The 17,949-nt window shown below is 49.5% G+C and overlaps 1 protein-coding gene across 1 annotated transcript in view; it reads right to left on the bottom strand.

Annotated features, from left to right (window-relative positions):
• Positions 1–2,886: 2,886 nt before the first annotated feature.
• The window catches only part of tet3 (tet methylcytosine dioxygenase 3), a 60,046-nt gene continuing 44,983 nt past the window's right edge, over positions 2,887–17,949 (bottom strand). Inside the window, exons 4-11 of the mRNA XM_035378606.1 lie at positions 15,690–15,783; positions 14,115–14,323; positions 13,493–13,643; positions 13,035–13,124; positions 11,371–11,508; positions 10,579–10,924; positions 9,483–10,329; positions 2,887–9,242 (exon numbers count right to left, since the gene is read on the bottom strand). Coding sequence (XP_035234497.1) covers positions 8,351–9,242; positions 9,483–10,329; positions 10,579–10,924; positions 11,371–11,508; positions 13,035–13,124; positions 13,493–13,643; positions 14,115–14,323; positions 15,690–15,783 — 2,767 coding nt within the window. The 3' untranslated portion in view covers positions 2,887–8,350. The remainder of the gene's footprint in view (positions 9,243–9,482; positions 10,330–10,578; positions 10,925–11,370; positions 11,509–13,034; positions 13,125–13,492; positions 13,644–14,114; positions 14,324–15,689; positions 15,784–17,949) is intronic.

Raw genomic sequence — 17,949 nt, 5'->3', positions numbered from 1 at the left:
CATTCACAGAGAGCATGACTATAGACATCTGGGCCTTTGCAACGTATTTTATAAATGGTTTGGTGCATCCAAGCTTTTGAGTTGGAAGCACATCTGGAGAAGAGACACTGCAATCAAAGTTTCCACTAACTGTGCATGTAACAGCGAGCAGAGATGATGCGCGCAGGAGACAGACATGGGGCAAATGCTTTATTTTGAAATATTTTAAGCATCGCTTAAATGTGACCTTTGACCCAGGTCTGGTAAGGGGATGTGACGTTTTTGGTGTTCTATTGGGTATGCAGATGGTGTTTTCCCATTTTAAGGTTTAAGCCCCAATATCACAGCATCTGCCGTTTCCCTGACAACAGCCACCACAGCTTTTTTGACCTTCAGTGTTGGCACTCGGTCTCTGTTAGACTGTGGAGGTTGACTCTGCCAAGTCAATTCAGGAAATAAAATTCAATTCAATTCATCAATTGAAAATTCAAACAAAACATCATGGCCATTTTTTTTTAACTTTGTGATTTGAATTTCTATTAATTTCTATTTCTGTTCATATATTCATCTACAGTATGACATGGCCTGCCCAACACATATGGGCTGTATTAAAGGAGGAACTGTACTCTCAGTAAATTATGTGAAATGAACTTCACAAGACAGAATGAGGAAGAACGCAGACCAGAAAACTTATTTCTGAGTGCAAAAAATAAATATAAAATTTATTGACACCCATAACATTTCAAATATATATGAACGGCTCATTATCCAGTATTCATGTGTTATATCAAAACAAAACAAACAAAAAAAAAAAAAAACAGAGCGACAAAATAAATATATATTTAAAAAACAACAACAAAATAACCAATTTATTATTAAAACAACAAATCAGACAGAATTAAACAGGAAAAAAGTTTAAAAACAAAACAAAAACAAACAAAAAAAAAAAAACAGAAGCACCTTTGTTTTCCTTGTGTTCTCCGGCAAAGTCAACAAATACAAACCCGACCGATATTCATCAGTATGACAGCTACAGAGCCAAACAAAACATCAGAGACCAAAAATAACATATCATTTCATATCAATAACGCATTAAAAATCCATTATTCTCAATTCAACTGTTCTAATATCTACCATTGAATAGTACATATATATATATATACCCTATTACAAGAAAACAACAAACAATCAAGACCAGTAATGATCAACTTAGCCCACCAGTTTAAAACAGTACATACTTAGAAGGCCAAAAACACCCAGTAATGCTTCTCTTGTTGAAATGATGAGCGATCTTCTGAAATAGTCAATCTCTAGATCGAGATGTGGTGTTGCACAGAAATGCATGGGCATCATCTATCTCTGCTGGTATAAATCATTGAATTTATAATATTATCATCTTTGTAAAGAGAAATAACCAACTTACCATTAATAATAAGGATGATTATGATAAATGTTATAATAATATAGTAATATTTATAAATATATTTTCATATTTCAGTTATACACATTGTACAGTAATTATTCAACTTACGACATAAAACAGGAAGCTAGTTTATTTTGTTGGTTGCCAGTCAGTTAGAACCTAACGAATAGAGCGAGTTTGTTCTCACCCCTGTGGTTCCAGAATCCTAGCTTTTAAAAAATAAGACAGCCGGAACCCTGTGCAACCACGTGGTTTGGGTTCCCAAGTGCACCTGAGGGAACATTATGATGGGACTGTTCCCCAGACAGCCTCGGAACGTTTTATTGTTCCAACCCCCCAAAAAAGCCACATTCCAAGGGACTTCCAAGAAAATGGGACAAATTTACACGTTGGCATCATTAACCGCAGCTATCCCGATAAGGTCCCGGAAAAACCGGGAAAATTTTAGGTGAGACAAAACTTACGTCAAAGTTCTGCAGCAGAGGCGGGAGGAGGAAGGAGGGGGGGGGGGAGGGGGTGAATTTGGTAACCTGATTTCAACAATATGCAGCTTGGGCAGGAGCCCTGATGTATTTTGGGGGGGAGGGGTGGGGGGGCATATGGAATGCATGGCAAATGCCCCCCAGCCCTATTGCTAACGAAGGACGTCCTGCTTGCCACTATTATTACATTTTGTGGCAGACACCCAGCACTTTCTCTAGCCCTGGTGCATGCTAACATAAAGCCAGTCTCTTAAAACCTGATATATGATTATGTAAACCCAGTCTATTTAAACCTTGGTGCATGCTCACACAAACCCAGTCTATTTAAACCTTGGTGCATGCTAACACAAACCCAGTCTATTTAAACCCTGGCACATGTTAACACTGAGCCCTGGTAGCCTATATGTTGACATAAAGACAGCATCTTAAGCACTGGCATGTGCTAAAATAAACCAAGTCTGTCAAGCCCGATGCATGCTAACATAATCTCAGTCCGTTAAGACCTGGGGTATGCTAATGTAAACTCAGTCTCTTAAACCGTGGGACACGCTAACAGAATCCTGCTTCTTTAAAATTTGCCACTCGCCTCCCCCAACCCCTCAACTGTCTCCTGCAAAACTTTAAAGTATCAGTATGCAACCAACTGCCACGAAGTTGGAAATGAGTAACATTTAATATATATACTATAAATATTACTGCCATAAAATTATAAATTCATGCCACAGAATATGAATACCAATACAGCGACTAACAATAGTACTTGTGGTTTCTTTGCCTGTATATATTTTTTGCATTAGTGGCCTATGGTTCCCACCATTCAGTTCACTAATGGAAGAACACTGCCCCCTACAGGTAGTGTGGTACAACCCCCCAAACACAACCATAATTCCCTTGACCTTTTTACTCAAAGCCTCAACAGACGCTTACTGCTTCACTTACTGACAAAATTAAAATAATGTGACAATAATAATGATAATAATAAAAACATTACATTTTACACAATTGTTTATTTTTGTTTCTTCATTTTTATTGTTTTTTATTTCTTTATTATCTCAGAACATAAAACAATATTGTGGGTTGTACCACATACACTATGTATTCACATAATACACCTTACAGCTACAAAGAGAGAGAGACTGAAAAAACACTTTTGTACATACTGCATACTTGACATGAAAAAAAAGAACCAAGATCAATCTTAAACTCATAAAAGGAATGTAGCTGCCAGTTGTCTTTTTTTTTTTTAGACTTTCTTGTTATGTTTTGCTTTTTATTTGTGTTTTTGTTTTTGTGTGGTTGTTGCTATGGATAGGGTCAGCACTTAATTAGTTTCCAAGCTTAATTCAACCAGTTTTTAAAAAATTGCTGCAGGAACTCAATTGGAACTAGCACTGTGGACGGGACATAGCACGCTTTGTGCGTGTGTGAGTGTGTGTGTGTGTGCGTGCATGTGTGTGTGCATGCACGTGTGTGTGTGTGTGTGTGTGTGTGTTGGGGAGGTGAGAGTGAAATATAGAAATAAACACCTGCAGTGCTTTGACCCTCTATCCCCTCACAGTATAACTGGACAGTATGTTCAGAGGGCAATTACAACCAGTTTCAGGACCATACACTGTACAGGAGGCTGAGTTAACAGTCTTTACTTCAATGCCAATGTGTTCATAATTCTAAAAATTATGTTTTACCTGTTTAAAAGTGATTGACTACCACAATGATTTACTTAAAGGGGATGGACTGTGGAGTGTGTGGGGAGGGGAGATTAAATAATTTGCAACTCTGCAAGTGCTTTCTCTTCACAGTTTAAATTCTTTTTTCTTTTTTTTCTTTTTTTAGCTCACTTGCCTTAAAATACCACACCACTAGGCCAATCCAACTCTAGTCACTACAAATGTTAATCACACAATTGTTTTTTTTAATGGACAATTTCAATTTCTTTGTCAGCACCATAGTTTCCCCACTTTCTAAAAAAAGATTGGTCTTCTTTGTATCACTCCAGCGTTGTGGCACGAGCTTCGAAAAGAAAACCCGCCGATCGCTTCTAGATAGAACCGATTCCTACCCACAATTCCACAGTGAATTCAGGGGTAGCACCATGAGTCCCAACAACCTCAGGACAAGAAATAAGAGCAAAATCGAGAATGAACATGATCTTCCATCCATCTCCACCATTTTCTTTTTTTCTTTTTTTTTTTTGGATTTATAAAGAAATTTCACATTTAAAAAGTTAATAAATATAACCAGCACCAATTATTATCATTATCATGATCGACACTGAATCAAAGTAACTATGCCTCTTGATTCTAGTTAGTTTTGTTTTGAGAGAAAGGAGGGGCTTTGAACAGGAAACGATAAGCAAGGCAAAGAAACCAGCACATTCCGTGTTCTTTCTGTCGTCAGGCCGGTCACGACGGACGAACAACGTCTGCCCGAAGCGTTCAAAAATAGCGAAAGACAAATTGTGAACTTCCAGGGATTTTCAGTGGACATTGAAGAAACTCTAGTGTGGAAAACGAATGGTCTTTGTGAATGCTGTTGTATTAATATTATTTCCGACCTCGTGATTGATTTTGCCGTATCTGGGGACAGTCTTAGCACACAAAAGACCGATTTACTCCATTTCAAGCACTGCGACTTCTCGATGGGAACCTGCCTGTGTGTGTTAATGCTCATTGTTTCTCGTCCGATTTGAGATCATTATTTATTCTTAACTGTGTGAAATCTCCAAAAAGGACAGATTAATCGAATCGGTTCTTATGGGAAGGGGCTGGTTCCTGTTGAAGAGGTATTGATGTAGTACAGTACTTATATAGAGCAGGACATCAGTATTAAGTATACACATTCGGACACAACACACTGGAATGAGGTGTTGTCTTTTGCTGCTAAGGGTTCAACACACTGACAACTGTAGACGGAAAATCCCAGAATCACTCAGGATTTAGTCATTATCCCTCTCCAGTTAAATAATCTTACCTAAATATTAAATATTTACATTTTCATCTCTCCCGATAAAATTCCATGAAAACAAAAACTAGGTTTCAAGTTGTCAATAATCTGTTCTTTTTTTTTTCCTTTAAAATCAAGATTAAAAGTGCTTTTATAAAATCTTTTCTTTTGTATTTACAATTTGTATTAGGTAAAACTAAACAATAAAAACCCAAAAAAAGACAACAATCACAATAACAATAAGAATAATCATCATTATAATATAATAAATAATAATCCAAAACAAATGTAGATTATGATTTATGTATAGGCAGCAAGCACATGGGAAGAAGGACAGATGCCGTTCGCGGCTCTCTGTCGCCCCCATGTGTTTGTAGCATGCTATGACTGTGACCAGTGTCTCTATTACATGAGGTATAGGAAGCCTGACCTCTTGAAAAGCACCAGCACCAATCAGCTTTGAGCACCAAGCAGTTTCTGGCCCACAGTAAACCAGGTTCAGCCCTGTGCGCTCTCCATAGCAGACACACACACAGCTAAGAGCTTTGATGAAGGGCCATGCTGCAGTTTTGCACACCGCAAATGAAAGATGTGAACAGCAGCGCCACCCCATCTCGAGTGGCGGAGAGGGGGCATTGCACCCTGTGTGGAAGTGAGGAGAGAGAGGGCAGACTGTCCCAGGTCAGCACAGTACAGAAAACAGAAAAGGACCAACACAAGGAGAAGCGCTCTGGTCCAGACCGCTAAGAGCCACTTTCAAAGCGGAGGTGGGGAACCACGGTTCCGGAATGCCACGCCAGATCTTTGTTTTCACCAGTCGCCCTGGCTGAAATAGCTGAGAACGTCAACGCCGGTTCACTTGTGGACTGGGCCGCGGTGATTCACATAGAACAGCTTTCAGCTGTCATTCATGAGCTTATCAGTGAATACAGCAAAAAAAAAAAACAACAAAAAAAAAAAACGGCACGCCACATTGATAAGTGAGTTCATTACGCAATTAGAAGCGGATGCTGGCGTGAAATCCAGGAACGGATCATGGCACTCCTGGAACGGGGGTTCCCCAGCCTCGCGTTACAGTGCCTTTGCATAAGAGCTTCATTTTATCAGGGGAGGTGAAGTTTCAATAGGTGCTTACAGAAAGATATTTGGGGAGGAACGGGAGGGGGGGCAGGGCCAAATTAAGTGCAAAAGGGCTGATAGTAGCGACCTATCAGGGATGTGGGCACGGCTTGTGAGAAGGGAGCGGTCTTTATCTGGACTGACGTGTCATTTTCGCCGCTGCACTTGGCCCGGTTCTCTCAAACCTCGCTCCGTTTCTGTTCATCAGCTATGCGCTCACTATCTGGCCCAAGTGACTACAATCCCCAGCCAAAAACTCTTCAGCCTGAGCCAGGGGCTGTCCAGCTCCAGCCCGAGAGGGCTGCAATGCTTGCTGGGATTTGCAGTTCATCTGAAACCCGTCTCATTAATGCCACGCACCACAGGCAACTATACTGCAGCGTCTCTGAAAGGCTTTCCTGATTGGCTGCCCGACTTGTGGCTGACGCATTATTGGACGGGGTGTGCAGGGATATCATTGGAAGCTTCAGCTGCAATGACAGCATGTGAGAAGGATGTGTACCTCGAGTGTGGGCTCTAGTGAAGGCATAATAATGTTTGGGGTGCAAAAGAGGCACCGGTGTTCATGCAGGTGGTTTAGTAGGTGGTGTCAGCACAGGCCAGAGATGTTTTTGGGGTGTTAATGTGGCACCCCTGTCTGTGCCTATGGGGAGTGGCACCAGCAGTGAAGGGGCGTGGATGTTTTAGGGTACAAAAGTAGCACCGTCGTTTGTGCCATGAAGGGGAGTTCCAGCACCCCAAAAAGAAAAAGCACCAGAGTACGTGGTGTGTGGCAGGACAGGAGACTGGGGGACTGGGGACAGGGGTCTGGGGGGAAGCTGTGTGTAACTGTGAGAGTACAGAGACCAGCCGGGCCCCTCTGTCCGTCCGTCCGTCCATCCGTCCGTCTGTCCTTGCCCACCCGACTCCCCCTGGCTAAGGCACACGGTCCTGCGCCTAAAAGCACCACGCGGCACGGCGGCGAGTCCGCTTCCTGTCCGAATGACACACCACCCAAAACGGCGAAGCTTGGGAGGGGGTGGATGGGGGGGGGTGGAGCGTTCTGTACGCTGAAGCGATAAGGCGTGGCTCTGCGTGCGATGACAAGGGTCTGTCTGCCTGTGTGTGTGTGTGTGTGTGTGTGTGTGCGTGTGTGTGTGTGTGTGCGTGCGCGTACGTCTGCGTGTTAAAGGGCGGGACAGGGACTGTGGGAGATGGGACCACATCAGCACCATTGCACATGAGACAGGCGTGTGCACGCAAAGTGGTATCCCACAGTGCTCTGCAGGAAAGACCTGGGTTCCAGGGACCCGCTGCTGCGCGCGTCGCCGTGGAGATGGAGAAACCAAGCGCGGCAAGCTGAGACACCCGTCTGACGTAAGACAAATGAGAAGCACCAGTGGAGAGGCTGAGAGTGAGGCTGTGACCAGGCAGGGCGGGGCGGGGCAGGGCAGGGCAGGGCAGGGCAAGGGGGGGGGTAGGGCATTTCCTCTGGTTATTTTGGGGGGAGGGGGCTAGACCAGTCACACTCGGTCCCACTCCCAGGAAATACCAGCCGGGGGGAGGAGGGCCCCTCCTCCAATATTTTCTTGTTTTTTTTTCTGTCCAATTATTGAAGAATCAACCCGTCAGCAAAACAGACTTTAAAAAGCGCCTCAGTGCTGGAAATGAGAGAGTCCATGTTGATGTTTCAGTCCCTCCTGCTTGTCTGCCTCTGTCGTGGGGACACGCCCCCTGCTCCTCTGACCGCACACAGCTGGGGTAATCGTCGGTTGGTTGTAGTCCAGAGCCCCGTCTCCAAGTAGAAAGGAAATTTAGAAAAATGAAAAAATAAAAAATAAAAAAAAAACACCGTGTTTCCAGATTCATGGGCAGGGGAGAAGAGAGGAGAGCCTTTCCTCTCCCCCCAAAAATATAATAATAATAATAATAACATTAAAGAAAGCAATATTAACAAAAAAATCATCCTCATTATAATAATAACAATACCAGTAATAACAACATTGACAGTAACAATAACAATCATAATAATATTGATAATAATAGTAATAATAATAATTAGGATCATTATTGTATTAAGGAGAGGAACCAGAGAGAGAAACAGCACCACAGGCAGCTAGTCCGTCGGGGGGGGGAGTCCCAAACTGCCGCCAAATTTGAGGTAAAAAAAAATGAAGAAAAAAAAAATAATAAACTGTTATTTTAAAAAAACAGAAATGGAAAAAAAGCAACCCACCCCGCCGATCTCTTCCCCTCCCCCCTCAGACTGGTGAATCGAGTGACGGTGGCTCAAGCAAAGGGGGGGGGGCGATGGAAAAAGACCCGGAAGAAAAGAGGAAGTGGGGGAAGGAGGGAGGGAGGGAGAGAGGCGCCCTCCCTCCTCTTTGAGTCTGTGGCTCCGCCCCCCACCCCCCCACCCCCCCGCTCAGACCCAGCGGCTGTAAGGCCCGGTGAGCTGGGTGAAGGCGTAGGGCGCCGCCGTGACGACCGTGTTGGTGAGACGGGCGGGGGCCTGGCGCGTGGCCACGCCCTGCCTCCTGTCCTGGGCGGCGCCGGCTCCGCCCCCTCCCGCGGCCGCGGCCGCCGCGGCCCCGCCCCACTTGCGCTTCTTGCCGTAGGCCTTGACGTCGTCGAGGGAGAGGCCCAGGAGGGCGGCCTCCTGCTGCCGCTGCCGCGCCCGCTCCGCCAGCAGCTTCATCTTGGCCTCCCAGATGGCCAGGCCGTGGCAGGGCTGGTTGAGGTTCTTGTGCTGGTAGAAGACGAGGGAGATGCGGGTGGGGTGGCTGCGGTCGGGCTTCTTCAGCGGCGTGGTGGCGTGCAGCTCCCGCCGGGCGCACTCGATCAGGATGGAGCCGTGGGCGGGCGCCACCGCCACGCCGCCGATGCTGGAGTCCAGGAAGTTGTGCTCGCTGTCCGACCACACCTCCTCCTCCTCCTCCTCCTCCGGCTCCCGGGGCCTGCCCCCGTGCCCCGCCCCTTCCTCCGGGGCCCCGCCCGGCGCCCAGCAGGCCTGCGCCGCCTCCGACTGCTGGAAGGGGTCGGGGAAGAGCCGGCCCTCGGGCGTTTGGGACGGGGTGCAGCCCGCCGCCGAGCCCCCGCACGACTTCCAGGCCTTCTCCTGGAGCCCCAGGGGCGTGGAGCACCGGCCCTCCCCAGCCTTGCACCACAGCTTGCCGGGGAAGCCCCCCGCCGGCCCGCCACCGTGGCTCAGGCCCGGGGTGTACCCCCCCGCGGGGCCCCCGCCCCACGGTTTGGCCGGAGAGGGGCTGCCCCAGTGGCAAGGGGTGACGGGGAGGTGGGGGGAGGGGGACGGTGAGAGGGCGTGGTTTAGGGAAGGGGACGGCGAGGGGGCGTGGGTTAGGGAGGGGGAAGGGGAGGGGGCGTGGTTTCGGGAGGGGGAAGGCAAGGGGGTGTGGTTTAGGGAGGGAGAAGGTGAGGGGGCGTAGTTTAGGGAGGGGGATGGAGAAGGGGCGTGGTTTAGGGAGGGAGAAGGTGAGGGGGCGTGGTTTCGGGAGGGGGAAGGTAAGGGGGCGTGGTTAAGAGAGGGGGAAGGTGAGGGGGCGTGGTTTAGGGAGGGGGACGGCGAGGGGGCGGGGGAGGCCTGGGGCATGTTCGCCCCCTGGAAGGAGTTCCACTGTTGCTGGGCGTGGGGGTGGTGCGGGCGCTGATGTGGGGGCACCTGCTGCTTGCCAGGGGCGCAGGTGGAGGCGTCCCAGGATTCGGGGCCGAAGCTCCCGTTCAGCCTGTGGGCGGGCCAGCCCTCCCCCTGGTGGGCCGGGAGGGGCCCGGTGGAGACGCAGCGCTGGGGGGGCAGCCCCTCCCCCCTGCAGTCGGGGAACGGGGGCGCGTCCGCGGGCTCCTGCTTGATCACGGGCGTGGCTCTGCGGGCGGAGTCCGCCGGGGCGGTCTGGGGGCGGGGCGGGGGCGCGGGGGACTGGTAGCCCGGCGCGGGCTGCTGCTGGTCGGGGTGGTGCGGGTACGAGTGTGCCAGGCTGGCCTGCAGGCTCTGCACGTCCGGCTTCCTGTCCGCGGAGGCCGCCGCCGCCGCCGACTTGGGCCACGCCCCGTTTCGGCTGTCGTAGCCGAGGAACTGGGGCGGGAAGAGCGCGCTGGCGGGGTAGTTGTAGTAGCCGTAGGGCACCCTGGAAAGGTTGGGGTGAAAGCCGTTGATGGGGCTGTGGGCGGGGCCGGGGGCCGGGCCGGGGGCGGGAGGCTGGCCGTTGGGTGGAAGGCCACTCCTTGCATAGTAACCGGGGTAGGAGTAGACGTTGCTCATGCTGTACGGGTCGGCCGCCTGCCGTTTCCCTAGCGACGCGTAGCCGTCCAGGGCCCCGTTGAAGGCCTGGTACCTGGGATCCTTGTTCTCAATCTTAATGGTGGGTTTCACTTCCTGTTTGGGGATTGCTGTGGGTGTGGCCAGAAAAAAAGGGAAGATTAATAAAGTTAACAACTTGAAAAAAAAAAAAAAAGAATTAAGTTACATTTCAGATAGAGAATGATCCTTCAAGACCACAGTCCCTGGTTTACCTTTTTTTATTATGTGTAAAGTGCTACTTTACTGTATGAAAGGTATATAAACACATATAAATAATGTTTTTATGACTATTATTTAAGTACGCTGCAGGGCTACAGCTGAACCAGGCCTAAACCCACCCTTGTTTTCCTGCTGCAGGTGAGGGGACTCGACTTGGCCCGCTTCGGTCTTGACGGTCTTCTCGGGCGTGTCCCTCTGCTTGGGGCCCTTGCGCTTCTCGGACGCGGCCTTCTTGGCCTCCAGGCGGCGCTGGCGGCAGGACTTGGCGGGCTCGGGCAGCTTGCGCACCTCGCGGCGGAAGTTGCGCAGCACCTGGATGGCGCCGCTCTCCATCTTGCGCCGCTGGTTCTCCTCGGAGCCGAACTCGTCGGTGGTGGCGACGGTGTAGAGCGGCAGCACGTGCAGCTGCTCGTCCTCCGGGATCTGGCCCACCACGCGGTTGTCCTCCTTCGTTAGGGTGCACACCTGGGCCGGGAGGGTGAGAGACGCTGTTCGTTAGGGCTGGCTGCCCAAAAATGCCCGCTCGCATCACTCATGCACAAAGACATTCACCTGCGCATTCAAAATACATGGACACACCCAAGCACAGATTTGCACAAACACACACACATAATTCACCAAACATGGGCGTAGTTACATACACACACATACCTTTTCTGATTACACACACAAGCACACACCAATTCACACATTCATACACAGACTCAGGGAATTGTATGCACAGTACGGAAATGCACACACAAGCTGAATACTGCAGGTCACGAGAGGGAAGCTACATTATTTTCATTAAAATGTATTTATTTACAGAATCTGGCACTCCATAACCAGAACATATCCAAAATAGTCCTGCTCTAGAACATTGTGTTCCAGCATGTGGGACATGAGTTTGGCCAGGAGGAGGCGCTGCGTACCACCGTGCAGCCGTTGTGCAGGTTGTGCTGGTCCTTGTGGGCGTGGGCGCAGAAGTCCATGCAGGCCGTGACCCCGGAGAATGGCCTCCCCTCCTTCAGCCCGAGCCTGCAGTCCGAGGCAGTCTGCTCCTGGGCACACTGAAACACACAGCCAATCAGAGGTCAGCTCAGAAACACACAACCAATCAGAGTTCAGCTCTGAAACATGCAACCAATCAGAGTTCAGCTCAGAAACACACAACCAATCAGAGTTCAGCTCAGAAACACACAACCAATCAGAGTTCAGTTCCGAAACACACAACCAATCGGAGTTCAGCTCAGAAACACACAGCCAATCAGAGTTCAGCTCAGAAACACGCAACCAATCAGAGTTCAGCTCTGAAACACGCAACCAATCAGAGTTCAGCTCCGAAACACACAACCAATCAGAGTTCAGTTCCGAAACACACAACCAATCAGAGTTCCGCTCCGAAACACACAACCAATCAGAGTTCAGCTCAGAAACACACAACCAATCAGTGTTCAGCTCCGAAACACACAACCAATCAGAGTTCAGTTCCGAAACACACAACCAATCATAGTTCAGCACTTGAACACCCGAGCATTTATTCTCCGCAGAGCTGCCTCTTGGTGCACAGAAACAAATACAGTGTGCATTTTTAGGCATTCAGCAGATGTTCTTTCCCAGAGCAACACAGATTCCATTCTTATAACTGTAATCCATTTATACAGCTGGATAATTTTACAGAAGTGATTCAGATTAAATACCTCACTCTAGGGTGCACCAGCAATGCCCCACCTGGGATTCAAACCTGCAACCTTGAAGTTGCATGCCCACACAGCCAAGGCAAAAAGACTTAAATATGCTGCACTGTCTATCAGCTAAGGTAACCAAACAACAGCCTGTCTGCGTAATTAAGGTCTTCTTTTTTTAAACTGCGGATTCATCGCAGACAGCCTCGCATGAGTGAACGAGTTCCCCTGATTGTAGAGTAAATGGTAACCTGAGCCAATCAGAGTTCAGCTCTGAAACACACAACCAATCAGAGCACACTACGGATTCCTTCCACTACAGAACCGGTTCGCCTCACTGCACAGGGAGTAAACCCACAAGGGGAATATGTTTGCATGTAAGTAGTGGTGTAGTGTAATGGTTAGAGAACAGGTCTTGTAACTGAAAGGTTGGGGGTTCAATTCCCAGATAAGCCATGACTGTTGTACCCAGGAGTATATTCAGTATATATGTATCAAAAGCTGTAGATTGATTGATTTTTTTTTTTGTAACAGTCATGCAAGTAATTCTGGATAAGAACATGTGCCAAATACTAGCAATACAAAAAGTGTAATGCTTTCCCTGCAATAGGGGCAGCTCACCTCTCTTTGTGTACAGTTCATACAACAGTGAGGCACAGCCATTTCAAACATAAACTCATTTGCTGCTGGTATGACTTCAATGCACTCCCGCAGATCCCTGAGAATTTTCATCAAGACATGTCACTAAACTAAATCATACAGAACTTATGTCCTGAACATGGGTGAAAATCGGTGTTCCTTTTAAAATTCGTCTGGGACTCGAAAACCTTTGACACAGTTCTGCTGGGACACACCTGCGCCCCTGTGCCTGAACCTGCAGAGGGACACGCCCGCCCGCTGCTGACTCTTACCTGGTTGCTATAGGCCTGGGGGGCCAGCTGCTTATACAGGGGGGCCACTCCCGTGGCCAGGTTCTGTAGATTGTCCCTGAGATTCTCCTCCTACGGACACACAAACACACACACCATGATCAGGTAGTGCACAGAAAGGGTGTAGTCCAGGGGTCTCAAACTCCGGTCCTGGAGGGCTGCAGTCTCTGCTGGTTTTTGTGATTTATTTTCGATCAGCAGCCAATTTAGGCCTTGGAAACAAGGTGTGCGGACTCTTCAGCCAATCAACGACTTGAATTAAGCACTTAAGAGCAGAAAAAATCAGCAGACACAGCTGCCATCCAGGAGCTGAATTTGAGACACTTGGTGTTCAGTGAAATGTTTGATGTTGTGTCCTGCTATGTCCCCTATGCAGAAGATATCTGATAACTGATATTTCGGCTTGGATAACCTCCCCCCAACCCCCCCCAGGCACGCACATCTTTAGGGTGGTCTCCTTGCAGCCGAAACTTGCGGGGGGTCTTGCTGCGGGCGTACTTGCACCCGTTGAAGTACATGCTCCAGGAGCAGCCGAAGGAGAAGGAGGCTCCACATTTGTTAGGATCCTTTCCCTGACACGCACAGGTACGACTGCGGCACAAAGAGAGAGAGGGAGAGAGAGAGGGGGAGGGAGGGAGGGAGGGAGGAAGAAAGAGAGAGGGGAGAGAGGGGGGTAGGGAGGGAGGGGGAGAGAGAGAGGGGGGAGAGAGGGTGGTAGGGAGGGAGAGAGGAAGAGAGAGGGAGAGGGGGGGCAGAGAGGTGGACAAAGACAGGGAGTGAGGGGGGGAGGGAGGGAGAGAGAGTGAGAGAGAGGAGAGAGAGATAGAAAGGGAGAAAGAAAGGTGGACAAAGAGAGAGAGAAGGAGAGATAGAGAGGGGAAAAGAGAGGTGGACAGAGGGGGAGGAAAGAACAAGAGGGAGATATGGAGATGGGGGGAGGGAGGGAGTGGGGGAAGAGACTTTAGTTACATTTTCTTTTTAACTTCCCAAATTGACCCGAACTGAAACGTAACGGACACCCCTGGTCCCACGAGGGGGGGGGGGGGGGGGGGGGTCACTCACTCATCGTTAAGGCCGCATCTGCGGCTGGTGGCGTTGCCGAACTTGGTGAGCGTGTCGGTGATGTCCCGGTACAGCTTGTCCCCCAGCGCCCGCGGAACGCCCTCCCAGGCCAGGATGAGGATGATGATGATGGCGTTGGCGCAGCGGTGCCCGACGCGAGGACGCACCAGGCACAACAGCTTCTCCGCCTCGCTGGCACGACGAATCACCTGCGAGCCGGGGGGAGAGGCAGCCAATGAGAGAAGGTCACACCCAATGCCCAGGTGTTGGGTAGGAGTCATATTTTAATTCAGTAAATTGAGATAATGGAACTAGTAGTCAATTCCGGAATCAAAAACAATGCTCATAATGTTCTGTGAGGTTTCCCCCCCAATTGCAGAATTTCAGTTCATTTCCTCAATTGTCTGAATTCAAAACAAACTACCCCCCCCAAAACCCTGGTCACGGGTACAAGCATGTACCCATGTAGGTTTAAAGGAAAAGCAAGCACCATTTTAGTTATTTCTCAGCAGACCTCCTGAATTAAAATTCATAGAAGTAATGCAATAAAGTATGATACTCCACAGTGATTCTCTAACAAAGGGATTTAAAGGTGAAGTATCTTGCTTGGAGGTACAAAGCAGAGTACGACCCCTGAGATTTAAACCTGCAACCCAGGATTTGAACACCATTTTAACTGAAAGCCCTCGTTGCCTGAATGTAAAAAGCACATGTGCTGTAGCTGTCCAGACAGGCACAATGCTCTGCTACCAAAATACCCCCCCGTCACTGAAATCGCATTAGCTCTGTCGCTCGGTTCTGCTTGAATCAGCACTTCGGTCGGCCGAGCGCGGCTGCGCGCCGTTAGCAAAGCCCATTAGGGCGCCTGTGAACGAGCGCTAGCCCCCCGCGGCTTCGGCGCTAGCCGGTAATCAGCCCTTCTGTCACTCCGTCGCACCTTCTCCTCTGCTGTAAATCCAGCTCTCGTTAAGCCCTGTTCAGACTGCCAGAACAGGCCAGACAAGCCCGGCGAGCTTTCAGACAACGACAAAAAAATAAAAAATAAAACCGCAGACTGTAACCGAATAAAGACTACACAAAGGAGACCACGCCAAAAAAAAACCGTTAAACGATTGCGTAACAACGAGCAAAGAGTCGGTTGAATGGATTTGTGTCTTCTTTTAAACTGTGGCACTGCAATTATAAGCCTTGCGACCGTTTATGCTGCACAGACCTCTTGGCACGGTCTGACTCTGCGTGACTCACCTGGATAAACAGGATGAAAAACGTTTTTTTTTTTAAACGGTGGAAGTGGATCAAACCCTGCATTCTGTTGTGTGACAATAAGAAAACACCCAGCTTTTAGAGGCCTTTTCACTTCCTCTCCCAATTAAAGAAATAAAAATGCCAGGAATAGAAGAAATTAAAGGCTTCTCTAAATAGGGCTGACAGGAAGAGGGGGTGTTCAGCTTTCGGGAACGAGGCGCCGTGGAAACAAGCCGTCGCCTGGCGGAGACGGAGGATTTTTCGGCCCGACAGTAGACAGGCCGAGCGGCGAAGCCTGGGGTTTTCCTGCGCGCGGCGACCGGGACTCACCCACTTGGCGATGGGACATCCCTGAGAGCTCTTCCCCTCCTTGCCGGTGTAGACCACCTTCTCGATCCGAATGGCCTCTCCCTTCTCTCCGTACCTGTGCAGACGGAGACACATAGGTGTAAACGCAAGGCCAGGGGGAGCTGGACACGCACAATGTTGGTTTGTGTGAATACAAGCCACTCACTAACAAACACACATCAAGAAGCTGAACTTGACTAGTTCTACAATCTTTGGAAGGAGGGTAATTGTTTTATTCACCATTAATTATGGATTGATAGCTTTATATGATCATATAATTACGCACTCAACAAACATGCATACACGCAGACATGCGCGCACGTACGTGCGCACAAACACGATTCTCTCTCCCTCCTACACTTTTTCCCCAGTGCAGTGCTCACGTGAATCTGTTAATATTCACAAGAGGGTGCACATAGCACCTCCCCTCCCCCTGCCACAGATCGTAAAGTTTGACAACGTAACCCAGAGGGGAAGGACAGGGAGGAGTGGGGGGAGGGGCTGGTGTTTCTCTGTTAAAGAGAGGGAAAATATTTTTCAGGGAAACCTGTTATTTTAAGTGCTGCTTATGTACCTGTTGTGGACACTATCTTTAATGAATCTGGCTTGCACAGAGAGCACATGATGCCTTGATTTTTCCGTCCTGCTGTTAGAGAACAGAAGAACGCTGCCCGTGGAGGTGTGGGGGATTTGGGGGGGGGGGGGGGGGGGTCAAAGGTCAAGCAGAGGTCAGGCTGGAGCTGGAGGGTTCGGCCATTGCGTCACCACCCCCCCCCCCCGGCCCGCTCCCCTCCCTCCCCCCACCCCAAGCGGGTCAACAATAAGAAGGCCAGTCTCCCACCAGCAGCCCTGCTGGAATACCCCTCTCACAGCCACGATGAGTCATTCGCCCTTTCATAACCGCCCCAAAAACGGCAGGAATGCATTCAGTCACCACCGCCGCCGCCGCCGCACTGGAGCGCAGCGAGGGGGCCTGCCCCGTCCTAATCTGGAGAGGGGAACGCAGCGAGGGGGCCTGCCCCGTCCTAATCTGGAGAGGCCTCGACCCTGCGAGCACGAGAGTGCCAGAACACACAGGAACCCAAAAAAAGAAAGCAACACCAGCCCCTCACCCCTCATGAGCCCAGCAGGAGGACACTGCCAAGGACGGGCCGGAAAGGTAAACTTGCGCCGGAAGCTCGAGTATTTGGGTTTCGCAGAGAAAGTTATTGTTTTAGAACATAAGCGGAGAGGGCAGGCCGTTCAGCCAATCAAAGCTCGGTCTGTCAGAATGCTGTTGGCGCAGCGAGCAGCAGAACTGCTCACCAAGTTCTTTTTTTTTTGTAACAGCTGATCTTCCCCTCCACTGCCTTGAATAAACTGGCAGACCACTGCACTGGCTATTTATAAATATGCTGGTGGTCCACAGGCCCTGCCAACGAACGGCCACTAGCAGCCCAGCGTATGCCTGCTAGAGTCTCCAACTCCACCAGCTCCACGCCAGGCCTGTACTGGAACACCCCAAAAGGTCTCAGGAGTGGCCTAGCCATTGCCTTTATTTTACATATCATTCAGAAAATAACGGATAAAGGATAAGATGCATATATGCGTGCGTGTGTGTGTGTGTGTGTGTGTGTATAGTGCATACATGGCTCTGGATTAAAGAGTACATGCTAAATGCTTAAATGTACACACAGGAGAGCATTGTAGCCATTTAGCAGACACTCTTGCCCACACACCTCACGTCGTTAGGGCTCGGCCCGTTTGGACAGCTGGATATTTATTTACTGAAGCAGCCCCGGTTGAGCGCCCCGCTCCAGGGTAGAGTAGCAGAAGCAACGTCTCATTGATACGAGTCCAGTTCCCCTCGCAATTACATTACACTGCTGCTGGGCTCAGAGGAGCCAGCCAAATAAATGCGTGAGAGGCTGAGGTGTGATCCATTATAGGCAGCTATACACAAGCGGCTGGGTGCAGTGACTGCAGTAAGTGGGTCAGAGAGTGAGCCATCAGGTGAACACTCATTTGTACTTTCTCCGAGTCTCTCCCTCTATTTTTCTCTTTCTCACTCCCTCCTCTCTCTCTCTCTCTTTCACTGTCCTCTCTCACTCTCCCTCTCTCTATTTTTCCTCTTTCTCCCTTGTTCTCTTCTCCTCCCCCCTCTCTATCTCTCTTTCGCTCTCGTTCTGCTGATGTTTCCATTTCCTCTTCCTGCTGTGGGATTCTGGTAGCCCCCATGAGACAGGGTTGCAGGGAAAGAGTG

This window comes from Anguilla anguilla, chromosome 10 (assembly GCF_013347855.1).
Source record: "Anguilla anguilla isolate fAngAng1 chromosome 10, fAngAng1.pri, whole genome shotgun sequence".
NCBI lineage: Eukaryota > Metazoa > Chordata > Actinopteri > Anguilliformes > Anguillidae > Anguilla > Anguilla anguilla.
This window is presented reverse-complemented; position numbering and strand designations above follow the sequence as displayed.